The 17,987-nt window shown below is 37.0% G+C and overlaps 2 protein-coding genes across 25 annotated transcripts in view; one reads left to right on the top strand and one right to left on the bottom strand.

The window, feature by feature from the left end:
• Positions 1 to 17,987, top strand: part of DOCK7 (dedicator of cytokinesis 7) — a 211,200-nt gene that overhangs the window by 191,609 nt on the left and 1,604 nt on the right. For 13 of the 24 annotated variants that reach the window (XR_011439393.1, XM_070268987.1, XM_070268989.1 and 10 more), the window contains 6 exons: positions 1,421 to 1,546; positions 3,145 to 3,234; positions 3,353 to 3,589; positions 3,939 to 4,082; positions 5,744 to 5,850; positions 16,395 to 16,562. Coding sequence is in view for 18 of the 24 variants with exons in the window: in XM_070268987.1 (XP_070125088.1) it covers positions 1,421 to 1,546; positions 3,145 to 3,234; positions 3,353 to 3,589; positions 3,939 to 4,082; positions 5,744 to 5,850; positions 16,395 to 16,562 (872 nt within the window). In the remaining 6 variants the exon portion in view is untranslated. Of the gene's footprint in view, positions 1 to 1,411; positions 1,547 to 3,144; positions 3,235 to 3,352; positions 3,590 to 3,938; positions 4,083 to 5,743; positions 5,851 to 16,394; positions 16,563 to 17,987 lie in introns of all 24 variants that reach the window. The other 11 variants (XR_011439396.1, XR_011439391.1, XR_011439392.1 and 8 more) reach the window with 1 other exon arrangement.
• LOC100054206 (heterogeneous nuclear ribonucleoprotein A1-like) lies at positions 13,821 to 15,368 on the bottom strand. The gene has a single exon (XM_001501027.6). The coding sequence runs from the start codon at positions 15,183 to 15,185 to the stop codon at positions 14,223 to 14,225; it is 963 nt and encodes a 320-aa protein (XP_001501077.1). The 5' UTR covers positions 15,186 to 15,368; the 3' UTR covers positions 13,821 to 14,222.

The raw sequence follows: 17,987 nt of genomic DNA on the forward strand, positions 1-17,987 counted from the left end.
CCACCAGCCTGCTTTTGGCCTTGGGAGGCTGCATGTGCAGGGAGGAGGAGGAGCTGATAGGGAATCCAGGTGGGTGACCTTGTCTGTCTCCTTGGTGGATGGTGGATTCTGGAGCCGGTGAGCCAGGGAGGGAGCAGGGAAAGAGTGCTTTGGTTTTAACCCCATATGTGCTGGGAACTGATATCAGGGCCAGTGTCAAAATAACTTGTGAAAAGAATTTAAATTAGATACCTCAAGCTTCTTTATCTCCAAAGCCATTTTTCTTTAAAACTTTACTTCTTCTGGACAAAAATGTGGGGATATTTTTAGTCACTGTACTCTTTTTTTTTTTATTGTATTGTGAAACTGGCAAATTAAGGACCAGAGTTTCCCATTTTGCTTAATTATCTGTAACATTTGTGGCTTATTTTACATACTCTTTTGCCTTTTACTAAGAAGTCAGTACAGGGAACATAAGTCTAAGACAGACTAGGCTTAAAGAGAATTCAGAGGTACTTAAATACTTATGTGTGTGGCTTTGTATTTAGGAGCCACCACAAAATCTTTCTGATACATCTTTGTATCGAAATTGTAAGGATTGCGTAGAAAGCTTCCAAATATTTTATCTTTTTTGAAGAAATTTGTTTTAAATGTGCTGTGTAAGAGTTAAGGTGACCTTATTGTACTTTTTAGTTGAAATGAATGTGTGGTTAATGTATGCAGTGGGTGGCTTGGGGGCTGTAGAATAACCAACTCATCTCAATTTTGGTTTTATCTTTCATTCTTAAATTTCTTTCCATTTCTATCCCATTTTTAATTACTCTTCCACATATAAATATTTTTTGTCAGCAGAGGGACATGGATTGTAAATTTTTTGCTTTAGTGCTTCTGGATGGTCTTGACATTTACTGATTGCTCTATGCCAGGTGCTATACTTGGCTCCTGACTTTTATGATTTTATTTAATATACATAAAAAGATTATATAAAAGCTAATGCTAACTAAAAATGTTAGCATTGTTTTTAAATTTAACTTTATTTAGTATGCTCTAATTTCAGAGCAGTTAAGGCACAGTTCATGTTATACCAACCATCTTTTCTTGCAATAAGGAAAATAAGTTAATTTATCTCAATTGTATGGACTTAAAACAGAGATCAATGTGAGGTAGTCACTTGGTACAAACCTTGAGAAACATATACCATATGTGATTTGTTCACTTGGTAAAAGCTTTCATTGCATAATGTTATATGGTAGAAATAATGAAAACAGATTATTTACTTTGTTTTTACCTTCATTTAAGAATTAATAAAATACTGTAATTTTTAATTAAAACTTTTTGTGTTATTTGGGGAATTTTATACTATATGTATCTAAATGTAATGTGAAAAACAAAAAGACTTTGTGTTAAAGTTTCTTCATTTTCCTAAAACTAGGATGGTAAGCGGATGTTTGGCACCTATTTTCGTGTTGGTTTTTATGGAACCAAGTTCGGGGATTTGGATGAACAGGAATTTGTTTACAAGGAGCCTGCAATAACCAAACTTGCAGAGATATCTCACAGATTGGAGGTGAATGCCGTGCTGGTTCATAAAATATCTTCTTTAATTTGTATTCTCTATGATGAGTAGACTTTCACATCTAGATCTAATCATTTAATAAGCAGATCCTGCCAAATAAACTCCTCTTTTAGAGTATAAGGATTTTTGATAGGTGCAACAATACTCTTTTGAATCTTTCAAATTTTTTATAAAAGGCAACGGTAAAATAATATTATTAACTTTATATTTTTGAGGCTCTATTTTTACACGTATTTTAGAAACCCCTATACCCTTTGGAATTACTGTGGTTTATGGAGAGATGTGTCGTGTTATGCACATTTTATAGAAAAAGGCATAAGGAATTAAGTAGCAACTAATTATGAAACTAGAACTGGAACCCCCAAGCAGTTTCTGACCAAAGGACATTATGTCTTTGGCTTAGCTAATTCCCAGTCAGATGTCTTTAGAACTTAAAAGCCTGAAATCACACCTTAAAAATTAAAAACACTTCTTAAAATCTCATATCCTTTATAGTTTCTTAATTTTCACCATAAATGAATAGCTTTCATATTTATGAGGCTAACCAATCTTTTCTGCTATCATTATTCTTTCTAACATGTCTCTATTCTTGTCACTCAAAGTGTGGTCCATGGACCAGAAGCACTGGCATCACCTGGGAGATTGTTTGAAATGCAGAGTCTCAGGCCCCACCCCAGACCTGCTGAATCAAAATCTGCATTTTAACAAGATCCCCAGGTGATTGTCTTCACATTCAGAGTTTGAGAAGCAGTGCTCTAGGCTTGTTTTTATTCCCAGCTGATGTTAATTTCTTGAATGTTAATGTTCTTACTGGTGACTTCGCTGGGCTCAACTTCCATAAATTGGCTTAAACTGTGACTTTTTGTTTTTCAAGAGGCTAGTTAAGTCTTGGGATATATTAATTGAGACAGTATTTCCCAAACTTAATCATAAAAATTATCTTTGAAGGGAAGAGTGGGAGTTCTCCTTTGAAGATTCCAATTTAATTTTTCTTTTGAATAGCTCCATCCATTGACCGTGCTGCTACTCGGTGTCATATGGAAAAGTCACTACATTCTTGACACAGGGTTGCCTTTTCAAATTCTAAACCTATATAAAACTTCAAAAGGTCAATGCTTTTATTTGAAAATTCTGGAACATTATATTAAATCATTCATAAAAATGAATGCTTATTTACTGACCCACGTCTGCAAGAAATTAGGCCACATCAATCTCAATAAAAGTAAGATCCTATACATCAGAGATCCTGAGTTTCTTTTGTCTCTGCTTTCTGTTCCCTTTTTGTTTTTCTTGAGGACCTCTCGTGGAATCCTGTAGTTTTTTTGGAGAAAATAGTTCTTATCTTCTATTTTGTGTTAAGTAAGTAGATGGGAATAATATCAAGTAATTATGGACTGATATCACACCAATTTGATAGGCTAAATATAATTTTTGTGAACCTAAACAATTTTGTTTTGTAATTATTGACACGATTGTACAAGAACTTACTAAATGGCCTAATTTTGCTCAGGAGTCTCCCTCAGAGGCCTCCTCTGTTGTTGGGTAATACTGTTACTCTATGTAAAAGATTTCTTTGTTTTTAATTGTAGGGATTTTATGGAGAAAGATTTGGAGAGGATGTGGTTGAAGTAATCAAGGATTCTAATCCTGTAGACAAGTGTAAATTAGATCCTAACAAGGTATGGTTGATTAAACTGTAACAATGTATAGGCACATTTTGACACTCTGTGATCTTGCTGGAGAAAAACTAAATGATGATGTAACAGTGAGAAAATGAAGGACTTTTCTCTTTCCCAGGCGTATATTCAAATCACCTACGTGGAACCATACTTTGACACATATGAGATGAAGGACAGAATCACATATTTTGACAAAAATTATAATCTTCGGCGTTTTATGTACTGTACCCCCTTCACTTTAGATGGGCGTGCCCATGGGGAACTACATGAACAATTCAAGCGGAAGACCATTCTGACTACTTCTCATGCCTTTCCTTATATTAAAACAAGGGTCAATGTCACTCACAAAGAGGAGGTAAGTTCTCAAATGGAGAAGCAGAATTAGTGAAACGAACAGATTGGAGCCATGTGAAAAGTTTGGATGTGGCATTACGTACCATCCCTCACATGGTAACATACTAGAATTGTACCCATTTTGAGTCATTAACTTCAGGCTTCTTTTCTAAGTCCTTAGTTTACCCTTAGCTTATGCTTTTAAAGGCTCATTTTCTATTTTTTCATCTAGGCATCCAAAGTTTGGAATTTTATTGTTAGGTAACAGTTTACAACTGGTCTCCGCTTTTTTTCTTATTTTAATTGATTTATATAAAGCTCATTGAATAGTTTTCTGTGTGTACTGACTTAATAGATGTTATTTCACCCAGATCATTTTAACACCAATTGAAGTTGCTATTGAAGACATGCAGAAAAAGACACAGGAGTTGGCATTCGCAACACATCAGGATCCAGCAGATCCCAAAATGCTTCAAATGGTACTCCAGGGGTCTGTAGGCACAACAGTGAATCAGGTTAGTGCTTTTTGCTAGTGCTTTGTGTTTTAAGTTAGAAATGGAATTTGGGATGATTTCACTATTATATTTTACAAAGATCACAAAGCAAGAGCCAAATCAAGTGAAAAAGATAGGTATTAGAAGTGGTTGCAAAAAGCACTGAAAGTATAAATGAAGATAAACTGGAAAACGAAACGTTTTTAGTATAATCTCTGTTAATTTTCTGCCTATCTGTTCGTAAACGTTCTAATAAGAAGGAATTGATTCACTTAAAATAACCTTTCCTTTAAAAGCGTGTACTGGAAGAATGTGCTCTAAAAACGAGGGCTCATTTCCAGAGCTGCATGCATGCATGTGGACACCTGCTCTTGAGATACTCCCCAGTGTTGTCTTCTCAGATCTCCTGCACAGCAAGTTGTGAGGAGTAAACAAATAGTGTGGAATCCCTGTCAAAACTTTAATAAATATGTACCAAGATATTATTGTTGTTTTGTCATATGAAGATTAGAAGTCATCCCCATTACCTTCTTGTAGTTGATTGATTCAGGTTCTCTTGATGATGATTAGAGAATATCCCAAGGTAAGGGAAAATCCAGAAAGGCTTCAAAGTAAGATTTCATATAATATGTCTTATCTATTTTTTTTTCTTTTTTTTAAAGATTTTGTTTTTCCTTTTTTTCCTCCTCAAAGCCCCCCAGTACATAGTTGTGTATTTTTAGTTGTGGGTCCTTCTAGTTGTGGCATGTGGGATGCTGCCTCAGCATGGCTTGATGAGCAGTGCCATGTCTGCACCCAGGATTTGAACCAGCGAAACCCCGGGCTGCCGAAGTGGAGCACATGAACTGAACCACTTGGCCACGGGGCTGGCCCCTATTTTTTAGGTTAGAGGAATGAAGCCAAACAATGTCCTATCAAAACTGAAGTAAACACTGTAAGACCTTTACCCACTGAAAACATACATGATTTAGAGGTTTTACCTCTGAGTGATAAAACTTACAAAAGGTCTTCTTTAGCTTACAGTGTTAGGAAGACATTTGTAATACTAAGGGAAGCTGTTTTAGGAAATAAGTCTAATAATCAGTGGATTGACAGTTGATTGTCAGTAACTGACAACTCTTACATCCAGGCTAAATTAAAGAACTCAAGGCAGAATGCATTAATTAATACAGTAGTCAGTCCTGGAGCTCCTGCTCCTCTTCTTTGAAAAATGAATTAAGAAGTTAATTGCAGGGGCTGGCCCCGTGGCCGAGTGGTTAAGTTCACACCCTCTGCTGCATGTGGCCCAGTGTTTCGTTGGTTCGAATCCTGAGCACAGACATGGCACTGCTCATCAAACCACGCTGAGGCAGCGTCCCACATACCACAACTAGAAGGACCCACAACGAAGAATATACAACTATGTATTGGGGGGCTTTGGGGAGAAAAAGGAAAAAAATAAAATCTTTAAAAAAAAAAAAGAAGTTAATTGCAGTAGGCAGGAATATTGATTTGGCATTACGGAAGAGTAAAGGCATATTGCCAGAATCTCTCTGAAGAGCTTTAATATAGATGTAGACATATATGCATTAAACTTAAATGCAGCCATCTCAATGCTAAGAAAGATCATGTGGGTAAATTCTATCTCTATGATTTTAAAGAAGACAAAAACAAACTTCTTGTTTGATCTTCTTATTTTACAGGGGCCTTTGGAAGTTGCCCAGGTTTTCTTGTCTGAAATACCCAGTGACCCAAAACTCTTCAGACATCATAATAAACTGCGACTCTGCTTCAAAGATTTTACTAAAAGGTATTCCAGGCTTCCTACATAAAGATCTCCAGATTGAGGATGTCCAGTACCACAATGTGACATAAGGGTCTTAAGCAACTGTTGAAAAGAGAAAATATAGGAAAGTGGTCCAGGATAAGAAATAGTCTGTGTATAGCTTATTATTCCTTAATAGTATATACATATGCCCCCCAATACTTTATAATGCCATATTTATAATTTTAAAAATTGAAAAGCCAAGAATCAGAAATTTGTTTTAACTTGGAATTATTGTTAGACTACTTAACTTGAACACTCTTATTTATTGTGAACCCTCTATGTGAGAGTTTCTGCTTCCCTCCCCTCAGGAAACATACAGTCAACAACTTGGAAGCAAAAAATTTGTGTTCAAATCTTGTCCTTATTGTTATGTGTCCTTTTCTGGGTCACTTAATCTCTGTGAGCCTCAGTTTTCTAATCTATAAAGTAAGGATAATAATCTCTACCTCTCACAGGGAGGTGGTGCAAATCGGGTGAAATAATATATGAGTGTGTCAGGAATCCCCAAGACCACCCCCAGTTTTGAGGATTTGGTAGAGTGCCCAGGAGTGAGCACAGAGTTATAGTCATGGCTGAGACTGATTACAGTGAGAGAGCAAAGTGAAATCCGCAGAGGGAGAAGCTGCAGGGTGAGCTGGAGGAAACCAGGTGTAGGCCAAAGGGTCCTCGCCCCAGGGAGTTGCCCAGGAGGTGCTGATTCCTCCAGCAGGGAGTGGTGACAGCACTTGTGAAATGTCATCTTTCAAGGGAGCTCACAGAGACTGAGTGCCAAGATTTTTACTGGGCGCTAGTCCTGTAGACAGCTCCCTGACCAGTACCGGAATTCCAGACTCCCAGAAGGAAAGCAGGTATTCAGATAAACCATAATATTTGCATGAGTCGTTTAGGCAGAGGGAACCACTCTTACCTTCTGGTAATGGTGGGAATCCTCCCAAAATCCAGATTCCCAGACACTAACCAAGGGCCAACCTTGCAAGCAGGCCATCTAAGGATAGCAGTCTAGGGCCTGCTGTTAACTCTTGTCTGCACAAATAATACTTGGCACGAAATAAATGTGTTCAGTAAATATTAAATTTTGAAACAATAGGGAAAAATAGTCACTTATCAACGTGTTACCAATTCCTGCTTTACTAACACCATGAGCACAAAAGAGAGAATGATTAGTTTTACTTAGTGATGTCAGGGAATATTTCACACAAGAGTTGACATTTGATATAGACTTTAAAGGATGAATTTGGTTTTTCAGACAGAAAAGAGGGGAAAGGATATACTAAATAGGGAAAAAAAACCCAGCATGAGCAAAGTTCAGAATCTGTCATAAGAAAGGTGAACGAATAGTTTTGTGAAACTGGAACCATGGAGTCTATGAAGACAAGTGGTCAAAGAAAATACTGTGAAAGTGGACTGGGATTAGGTTGAAGGGCCTGTGTCCAGGAAGTAATGACTTGATTGTCACCTAGCAAAGCAGCATCAGAACCATAGTCAGAACCCAATCTTGACGCCCTGTTGTGGAGGAAAATGAATGTGAAATCATTCATTGGATGGATTTACTAGGGGTAGAAATAATTTTAAAATCTGTTTTGTCATCAGAAAAGTATGAGGAATGCCAGTTTGTTCAAGTATTTTGAGATGGTATTTCCCTTATTCTTGTTGCAAGAACTATCATGAATTGCTATCGGTTTCTTCTGCTTGAACATGGTAAATATCTAAAGGAAAAAAAAACTTGAAAAACCTTCATTGGAAGTCTGAGATTTTATAATCTGATTATTGGGGTAGACAGCCTAAGAGGTTTAGTTTAAGAAACAATAGGAAACATAGCTCCTACTGTATGGAGCAGATGAACTGTGGCAATAAGAGAGAAAAACTTGCTTTAAAGTTGTAGAATTGACTGTTTTTTAGCATTAATTTTATTATTTGGGAGGTTTCAAATAATAACCAAAAAAACCCTGCTACCTTTGTGAGCAGACGATCTTGGAACAATACATATTTCTTTAGATCATAGACATTTAGTAATAGACCATCATATACTACTTTTGTTGCTATTGTTTTGTAATTTTTACTATGACTACAATTCTAAACAAATGTCTCCCCTCTATGGCCATTTACTGTAAGGTAATGAATTCCTCTGCAGGTCTGCTTAAGTGTTACTGTCTGTAGAGAAGGTTTTCTCCTTTTAAATTACAAAAAGGCATAAAACAAAACAACCTGCATAATATAAACGTTTCAGAGAAAGTCATAGCCAATACTACCTTTTTTACTTTTATGTTGCCTTTCATTTTTTATGCCAGTATGCGTATATATTTTATCATAGTTCAGTTATAATATACATATAATCTTAAATTCTTATTTTGCTATTAAAGTTAAAACTATTATTCCAATGGTTATATTATTTCATCAGATGTTTGAATTTAAGTGTGGTGTAAGTTAACCACAGTGGATTTTTTTCTTTTGTTGAATTAAAATTTTAAGTATAAGATGATTGAGCCAAAGTACATGAGCATTTTTATTGGCTCTTAATATGTAAAGTGTACTAGTCTTTATTCACCTTGCTTTGAGTAATATCATTTTAATAGGGTGTCTGGTTAGTCAGTTTAAATGGTACTTCAGTTTGCATTCTTTTATTCCTAAAAACAATAAACACTTTTCCATGTGTTTACTTTTTATATTTTTGGGTTTATCTTTTAAAATTTGTTTTCCTTAAATCTTGACTATATTTGAAATAATATTTATAACATTTGCTCTTAAGGAATAGGGAGAAAAAAGTCATGTACCTACCACCCAGCTTAAAAAATAGAGCATTGTCGTTGCTTTGAGATCCTCTCCTCCTCCTATGCCTTTCTCTGATACCATCTCCCCCTCCTTTCCTTCAGAGGTAACCACTATCATGAATTTCATATTTCTCATTTCTTTTATTGTCTTTGTAGTTTTATCATATATGAATGTATCCCTTAATAATACACTATTTAGTTTTGCATGTTCTTTTTTAACTTTAAGTGGACTGTGTGTGTGTGTGTGTATTCTTCTGTGACTTGCTATTTTCAGTGTTTGTGAGATAGATCTATAATGTTGCTTTATTTTTGTATATTCCATGGTATGAATGTACCATGATTTATTCATTTTTCTGTTGATGGATATTTTGGTTATTTGTCCAGGTTTTTTTTTTCAGTTACAAAGAGTAGTATTCAGATATTCCTCTACCTATTTCCGGAGGTCAAAGTGATTTTCTAGGGGTTGTATACCTTAGAGTAGTTTTGTTGATTCATCAATTCAACTTCAACCAGATAATGCCACATTTTTTCCAAAGGGTGTAAGCCAATTTACATTCTCACCAGTAGTGTTTGAGAGTGTTTCTACTGCTATGTAACTTCACCAATATTTGATAATGTCTAATGGTTTGACTTTTACCGATCTGGTGGGTGTGAAATGATACGTTATTGTGGATTAAATTGGCATTTCCCTAATTACTAAAGCAGTTGAATGTCTCGTCATGTGGTTGTTAGCCATTTCTCTTTCCTCTTTGTAAAGTTACATGTTCAAGTCATTTGCCATTTTCCTATTGATTCTCTCTTTCTGATTTCTAAGAGTATTTACATATTCTAGATATATGATACTTTATAATTTGTAGGTATCACAGATATCTTCTCTGAATTTTGGGCTTAACACTTTTTTCTTTTTCTTTTTTCTTTTCTTTTCTTCTTTTTTTTTTTTTTTTTTTGCTGAGGAAGATTCACCCCAAGCTAACATCTGTGCCAGTCTTCCTCTATTTTGTATGTAGGTTGCCACCACAGCATGGCTGACAGTTGGCGTAGGTCAGCACCTGGGATCCAAACCCGCAGACCGAGGTTGCCGAAACAGAGCACGCCGAACTTAACCACTATGCCATGGGGCCAGCCCCAGCACTTTTTTTTAATAAACAAAAGTTTTAAATTTCATGTAGTTATATGATTCAGTATTTTCCTTTATGATTATTGCTTTTTGTGTCTTGTTTAAGAAATAATTTTTTACCTAAGGTCATACTAGTATTCTATATTGACTACTGAAAGTCAATATAATGATATCTGTAAAATTCAATATAGATTAAACAAAGGGGAGGAAGGCAAAAAAAAGCTGTATTACTTTTTTTAAAAATCCACTTGCAATTGGTTTTTTTGTGTGGTTCAACTAGGGATCATTTTGATTTTTGTTCGTACTGATGATTCGTCATTATCCCAGTACTGTTTGTTGAATATGGTGTGAGACACAGGTCAGATCCCTTTTCCCGTTTGGATATCCAGTTGACCCAGCACCACTTACTTCAGAGATTGTCCTTTCTCCTCTGTTTTGCAGTGTCATCACTATTAAAAAGTCAAGTGCTAGGTCTGGCCCGGTGGCACAGTGGTTAAGTGCTCACGCTCCGCTTCGGCGGCCCAGGGTTCACTGGTTTGAATCCCGGGTGCAGACAAGGCACTGCTTGGCAAGCCATGCTGTGGTGGGCGTTCCACATATAAAGGAGAGGAAGATGGGCATGGATGTTAGCTCAGGGCTAATCTTCCTCAAAAAAAAGAAATCAAGTGCTCATGTTTGTGTGCATCTGTTTGGGGGATCTTTATTTTCTTTCATTGGTCTACTTCTCGCTCCTTGAGCCAATATCATGTTGTCTTAATTATTGCAGCTTTATAATAAACCTTGATGTCTGATAGAGCAATTCGTCTCACCTCTTATTCAAGGACTATTTTTGGCCCTTTTCCTTTTGACTAAATTTTAAATTTTAGAATAAACCTGTCATTCCCTCCACTGCCACTCCCCAAAATAATAACTGAATCTGAATCTATAGATCAGTTGGAAGAGAAGTGACTTCTTTATAACTTGACTCTTTCAGTTCATGAATTTGATATATTTCTCCATTTACTTAGATTGTTTAAATGTTTTCTTTAATATTATTGTAATTTTCTATACAGGCTATATATATCATTTGATTTGTTTTCCTCGGTATTTAATACTTTTATGCTTTAATTAGTGGTATCTTTTAAATTATATTTTCTATTTGCTGGCATACAGAAATGTAGTTAAATTTTATGTGTTTTACATGAGTATATTGCCAAACTCACTTATTAATTCTAATCATTTATCTGTAGAATCTTTGTCTTACAGTACTACCTCCAGTAGTGTGTTGAATAGGAATAGTGATAGAAGGCATGATTTTCTTGTTTCTGATCTAAAAGGAAATATTTTCACCATTGAGTTTAATGTTTTCGTTGGGTTCTTTGAAGATTTTTTTTTATTGCAGTAACATGGGTTTATCACATTATATATAAATTTCAGGTGTACATCATTGTATTTCAACTTCTGTATAGATTACGTCATGTTCGCCACCCAAAGACTGATTATAATCCATCACCACACACCTGAGCCTAATTATCCCTTTTGTCCTCCTCCCTCCCACCTTCCCCTCTGGTAAACACCAATCCAATCTCTGTTTCTGTGTGTTTGTTTGTCGTTGTTTTTGTCTTCTACTTATGAGTGAGATCATACGGTATTTGACTTTCTCCCTCTGACTTATTTCACTTAGCATAATACCCTCAAGGTCCATCCATGTTGTCACAAATGGCCGGGTTTCATCATTTCTTATAGCTGAGTAGTATTCCATTGTGTATATATACCACATCTTCTTTATTCATTTGTCCCTTGATGGGCACCTAGGTTGCTTCCAAGTCTTGGCTATTGTGAATAATGCTGCAGTGAACATAGGGGTGCATGTATCTTTATGCATTCGTGTTTTCATGTTCTTTGGAAAAATACCCAGCAGTGGAATAGCTAGATCGTATAGTAGTTCCATTCTTAATTTTTTGAGGAATCTCCATACTGTTTTCCATAGTGGCTGCACCAGTTTGCACTGCCACCAGCAGTGTATGAAGGTTCCCTTCTCCCCACATCCTCTCCAACGCTTACTGTTTCCTGTCTTGTTAATTATAGCCATTCTGATGGGAGTGAGGTGATATCTCATTGTAGTTTTGGTTTGCATTTCCCTGATAATTAATGATATGGAACATCTTTTCATGTGCCTGTTGGCCATCTTTGTATGTTCTTTGGAGAAATGTCTATTCAGATCATTTGCCCATTTTTTAATTGGGTTGTTAGTTTTTTTGTTGTTGAGATGTATGAGTTCTTTGTATATTTTGGATATTAACCCCTTATCAGATATATGGTTTGCAAATATCTTCTCCCAATTGTTAGGTTGTCTTTTTGCCTTGTTGATGGTTTCCTTTGCTGTGCATAAGATTCTTAGTTTGATGTAGTCCCATTTGTTTATTTTTTCTTGTTTGCCTGGTCGGACATGGTACTTGAAAATATGCTGCCAAGACCAATGTCGAAGAGCGTACTGCCTCTGTTTTCTTCTAGAAGTTTCATGGTTTCACGTCTTACATTCAAGTCTTTAATCCTTTGGGTTGAAGAGGTTCCCCACCTATTTGTAGTTGTGTTGAGTTTTTTCATGACAAATTTAAAAATTTTTTCAAATGATGTGTGTGTCTTTGTGTGTTTGTATAACATAGTGGTAGAACAATTTCCTCTTACTTTGTTTGGCAGTTTTGGGGCTGTTTTCATGGGTGAGATTGAATTATAATTTTTTCTTGTAGTCTTTATTAGGTTTTGGTAATCCATCCTTGGAAAATGAGTTGGAAACTCTTCTCAGGAATGGTTCTTTTTTTCCCCTTATACTCTGGAATCATTTTTTATATACTCTGGAACAATCATGTTACATTGGGATTATCTGTCCTTAGAATGTTTAGAATTTTCATGTTGTTGTTTTCTTTGTGGATAGATTTTCGATTTGATTGATTTGATTGATTTGATGGTTTTAGGATTATTCATATTTGTTTTAGTAAATTATATTAGTCCAGAAAAGTGTAATTTCAGATTTATTTGCATTAAATTATAAATAATATCCTCTGTACCTTTATAAACTTCTGCTGTATTCAACTTTATGTCCCATTTTTAATTTCTAGTAGGAAATATTTGGCCTTCTCTCGCTTAATCTTGCCAGAGCCTAGTTTATTTTTTTAGTTTTTTCAAAGAACCAACTTTTTCTTTTCTTTTTTCTCTCTCTCTCTCTTTTTTTTTTTTTTTCGGTGAGGAGGATTGGCCCTGAATGCAAATCCATGCCAATCTTCGTCTATTTTGTATGTAGAATGCCTCTACAGCATGGCTTGATGAGCAGTGTGTAGGTCTGCACCAGGGATCCGAACCTGCAAACCCCAGGCCACCGAAGCAGAGTACATGAACTTAACCACTATGCCACTGGGCTGGCCCCCTTAAAGAACCAACTTTTGCTTTTTTTGTTCGTTTGTTTTTGAGGAAGATTAGCCATGAGCTAACATCTGCTGCCAATCCTCCTCTTTTTGCTGTGGAAGATTGGCCCTGAACTAACATCTGTGCCCTTCTTACTCTGCTTTATATGTGGTATGCCTGCCACAGCACGGCTTGGCAAGTGGTGCTAGGTCTGCACCTGGGATCCACACCAGTGAACTTTGGGCCACCGAAGCAGAACACACAAACTTAACTGCTCTGCCACCAGGCGGGCCCTCAACTTCTGCATTTTTGATACGGAGCTATCATACTTTTAAATTTTTTCTGCCTTATACTTTGAGTTTATTCTGGTCTTTTTAAGTTGCTTTGCTCTCAGTTTTAGCCTTCTTTTCTAATATAAGCATTTAAGATTGTATATTTTCCTCTGGGCCTCGCTTTAACTGCATTTCGTGAGAATTGATGTGTATACATTGTTTTTTTAACATCCTTCATTTATCTATATTATCTATATTATCTATATTATCTATTCAGTTAAGAAACATTCATTTGAATACAGACAAACTACTGTGCCTGATGCCATTGTTGCTACATAAATGTTTATGGTTCCATTCCTTAAAGATCTTTTTAGTCTAGTGGTGATATGTGAAAAAATGGCTTCAGATTTGACATTAAAATATATGTAATTTTTAATTAAATGAAAACTGGAAGTGAATGTTAGATTTTTTTTTTTTTTTAAAGACACATTTATTGAGCGTCGTGATCAGACTATTACATTTAGCAATCAACAGCATGGGTGCAAAAAAAAAAAATCTACATTAAAACCCTTTGTTGGAATGCTTCACACTTTCCACAGAACAGAAACTAAAATAACATGTTATACAATTAGTCACAAATACAGTCCTGGAGTTTTTTGCCCATACACATGAGTATTGTCTAAAACATGTCTTCTTTGTAGCAGCTAGGCCCTACCACCACTGTGCTTGGCTGAGTTCACAAATCTGTTGTAACCTGTATCTTCCCTTCACTTCTCTGGCTCTCCTCTCTTGCTAAGCTTTGTTTCCTGGCAGTAATTAAAACCTTCTGCCACTGCCATAGCTACTGCTGCTGCTGGAACCGCCATAGCCACCTTGGTTTCGTGGTCTGGCAAAGTATTGGCCTCCACCACCATAGGGGCCAGAGCATCTGCCTCCAAAATTTCCTCCTTTCATGGGTCCAAAATTTGAAGATTGATTGTTGTAATTTCCAAAATCATTATAGCTTCCTCCACCTCCAAAATTGCTTCCATCATTACCAAATCCATTATAGCCATCCCCACTGCCACCATATCCACCACCTGCCACGGCTGCCACCGAAGCTAACTCAACCACTGAGTTTCCTCCACAACCAAAGTTGTCATTCCCACCAAAACCACCTCCACGACCACCACCAAAATTTCCAGAACCACTTTGACCTCTTTGACTGGATGAAGCACTAGCCATCTCTTGCTTAGATAGGGCTTTCCTTACTTCACAGTTGTGGCCATTCACAGTATGGTATTTCTGAATAACAGACTTGTCTACGGAGTCATGGTCATCAAAAGTTAGAAAAGCAAATCCTCTCTTCTTGCCACTGCCTCTGTCAGTCATGATTTCAATCACTTCAATTTTCCCATACTGTTCAAAATAATCTCTTAGGTGATGTTCTTCAGTGTCTTCTTTAATGCCACCAACAAAAAGCTTTTTCACAGTTAAGTGGGCACCAAGTCTTTGAGAATCTTCTCTTAAGACGGCCCTCTTTGGTTCCACAACTCTTCCATCTACCTTGTGTGGCCTTGCATTCATAGCTGCATCCACCTCCTCCACAGTGGCGTACGTGACAAAGCCAAAGCCTCTGGAGCACTTGGTGTTTGGATCTCTCATTACCACACAGTCCGTGAGCGTTCTCCGTTGCTCAGAATGGCTCCTGAGACTCTCATCAGTTGTTTCAAAACTCAAACCTCTGATGAAGAGCTTCCGCAGCTGTTCGGGCTCTTTGGGAGACTCTGACTTAGACATGACTGCAGTGGGAGGGGAGACTAACAGTGCTTACTCGGCAGCATCCACGGGCAGAAAGCGAAAACTGGAAGTGAATGTTAGATTTTAAAGGAACTCAATTGATCATCTGTTTTCTGCCTTAAACGTAATTACAAGAGAGGATATTTAACATTCAACTGAAAAACTGAATGTCCTCATCATGGTGAATATATATACAGTAGTCGCCTGTTATCCACAGTTTCAGTTACTCGTGGTCACCTGTGGTCCAAAAATATTAAATGGAAAATTCCAGACATAAAATTGTAGATTTTAGATTGGGCACCCTTCTGAGTAGTGCAATGAATTCCACTCCATTCCACCCGGGACGTGAATCATCCCATTGTCCAGCAGATCCATGCTATAGACGCTACCCTGTGAGTCACTTAGTAGATGTCTAGGTCATCAGATCAGCTGTTGCAGAACCACGGTGCTTGTGTTTAAGGAATCCTTATTTTGCTTAATAATGGCCCCAAAGCACAAGAGTTGTGATGCTGGCAATTCGGATATGCCAAAGAGAAGCCATTAAGTGCTTCCTTTAAGTGAAAAGGTGCAAGTTCTCAACTTAATAAGGAAAGAAAAAGAATCCTATGCTGAGGTTGCTAAGATCTACCGATAAGAATGAATCTGCTACCCGTGAAATTGTGAAGAAGGAAAAAGAAATTCATGCTAGTTTTGCTGTCACACCTCAGACTGCAAAAGTTATGGCCACATTGCAGGATAAGTGCTTAGTTAAGATGGAAAGGGCATTAAATTTGTGGGTGGAAGACATGAACAGAAAACATGTTCTGATTGATGGCAACATATTGTGCCAGAAAGCATAGAGCCTATGTGAAGACCTCAGCAAGGGATCCGCTGAAATGAGCGACACCAAGCCATTTACTGCAAGTGAGGGATGGTTACACAGGTTCAGGAATAGATGTGGACTGAAAGAGACCACATTCACATAACTTTTAATAGAGTATATTGTTATAATTGTTCTATTATTATTAATCTCTTACTGTGCCTCATTTATAAATTTAACTTTATCATGTGTATATATGTATAGGAAAAAAACAGTACATGCAGGGTCAGCACTATCCAAGGTTTCAGGCATCCACTGGGGGTCTTGGAACATATCCCCTGTAGATAGGGGGGACTTTTCTATAGCACTATGCCAGAAGAAATCTTTTGATAACACATTGTTTTTCCTAGGTGTGAGGATGCCTTAAGAAAAAATAAGAGCTTAATTGGGCCAGATCAAAAGGAGTATCAAAGGGAACTGGAGAGAAACTATCATCGCCTTAAAGAGGCCCTGCAGCCTCTGATAAACAGAAAGATCCCTCAGTTATACAAGGCAGTATTACCTGTCACCTGTCACAGGTATGCTTGTTTTCTATTATTTTTGATATCTTCAGAAAAATGAAATCTACTTGAAGTACTTGTTTTAATAGTGAATTAGTACAACTTTTATCACATGGTTTCAGATATTGTGTCTCCTGAAACCCAGCCAGTTCAAGCAGTATACAGTCATGTGTTGCTTAACGACAGGAATGGGCTCTGAGAAATGCATCATAGAGTGAACTTACACAAACCCAGATAGTATAACCTACTACACAGCTAGGCTGTATGGTACTAATCTTATGGGACCCCTGTCATATATTCTGTCCATTCTTGACCAAAATGTCATTATGTGGCACATGACTCTAAGCTTTTCACCATCAATACGTGAGTCAGCCTACAAGATAAAAGGCACTTCTTTCTGTAATTCTAGAATAAAATGTGTTAAGTACTCACACTCATCAGGACACCACACCTGATAAGTCTGACCTCCTAAAACTCCTTTTAAAGGCCTGTCACACTTTCTGGTATTTTTGTGGGAGAATTCACTAAAATGTATCAGGAGCTAGGTCTTCATTTCCCTCAGCCCTGACAGTAAACAGTGTACAGTATGGTCTTCTAGATTTGTATTAAAACAGGAAATCCCATTGAGTATCAAGAAGCCTTCAGGATTTTTCTCCACTTTCTAAGTGTGACAAAATTAGAATGGAAATAACTTTGAATTTGCTACAACTGATCCTAGTTCTACTTGAGCAGGTAATTTAATCTAATTTTTAGATTTCTCCTCTGTAAAATTAAATGATACTTATCCTGAAGAGGTTGTTGTGGAAAATTAAATGACATATAAAGTTCCAAGGACAGTGCTTAACATTTTACTTTTTAGCACCTGAATTCTGGACACAGGGCATGATAACTGCTAAAAGTAAGCTGCCTGTTTTGCATTTTGAAATGCAAACATATGTACATCTATTGAATTATTGTGGCACTGATATTTTACCACACTTTGCTTTGAATTGATCACAGTAAAGCTATTAAGTTGTACTTACCTGATGAATTAATATTTGGAAGGCCTTTGAAGTTTCTTTTATGAAAACAGAAGGTGGACGCATGGTATAATATACTAAAAAAGAAAGTTAAACTGGCCATTTGACCATCTGGAAGTGAGTCCTGTTTTCAATGACCTAATGCTTTTGTACTTCTAGATCTCACTCACACATTTATTCAGTGTCTACTCAGGGCCTGCTGTATGTCATGTCCGCTACAGGGGCATGTAGATCATCTACAGGAACTGAGGGAGACCAGGGGGCCTCTTTTAGATCCTCTCTCTGGCAAAATATATTTTGCTTCCACCATCCTATATTTATGTGAGACACCCTAGGTGGTCTCCTCTTAAAGTTCCCAGGGGGAAGCAACACTGGCCCCCTCCACTTTTGGCTTGCCTTCTTGCTGCCTCTAACCCCCTCCACC

Source organism: Equus caballus, chromosome 5, assembly GCF_041296265.1.
Source record: "Equus caballus isolate H_3958 breed thoroughbred chromosome 5, TB-T2T, whole genome shotgun sequence".
Taxonomy (NCBI): Eukaryota; Metazoa; Chordata; class Mammalia; order Perissodactyla; family Equidae; genus Equus; species Equus caballus.

Bases quoted from the DNA above. Each gene is read 5' to 3' on its own strand.
- LOC100054206 (XM_001501027.6), bottom strand. From the start codon at position 15,185: ATGTCTAAGTCAGAGTCTCCCAAAGAGCCCGAACAGCTGCGGAAGCTC.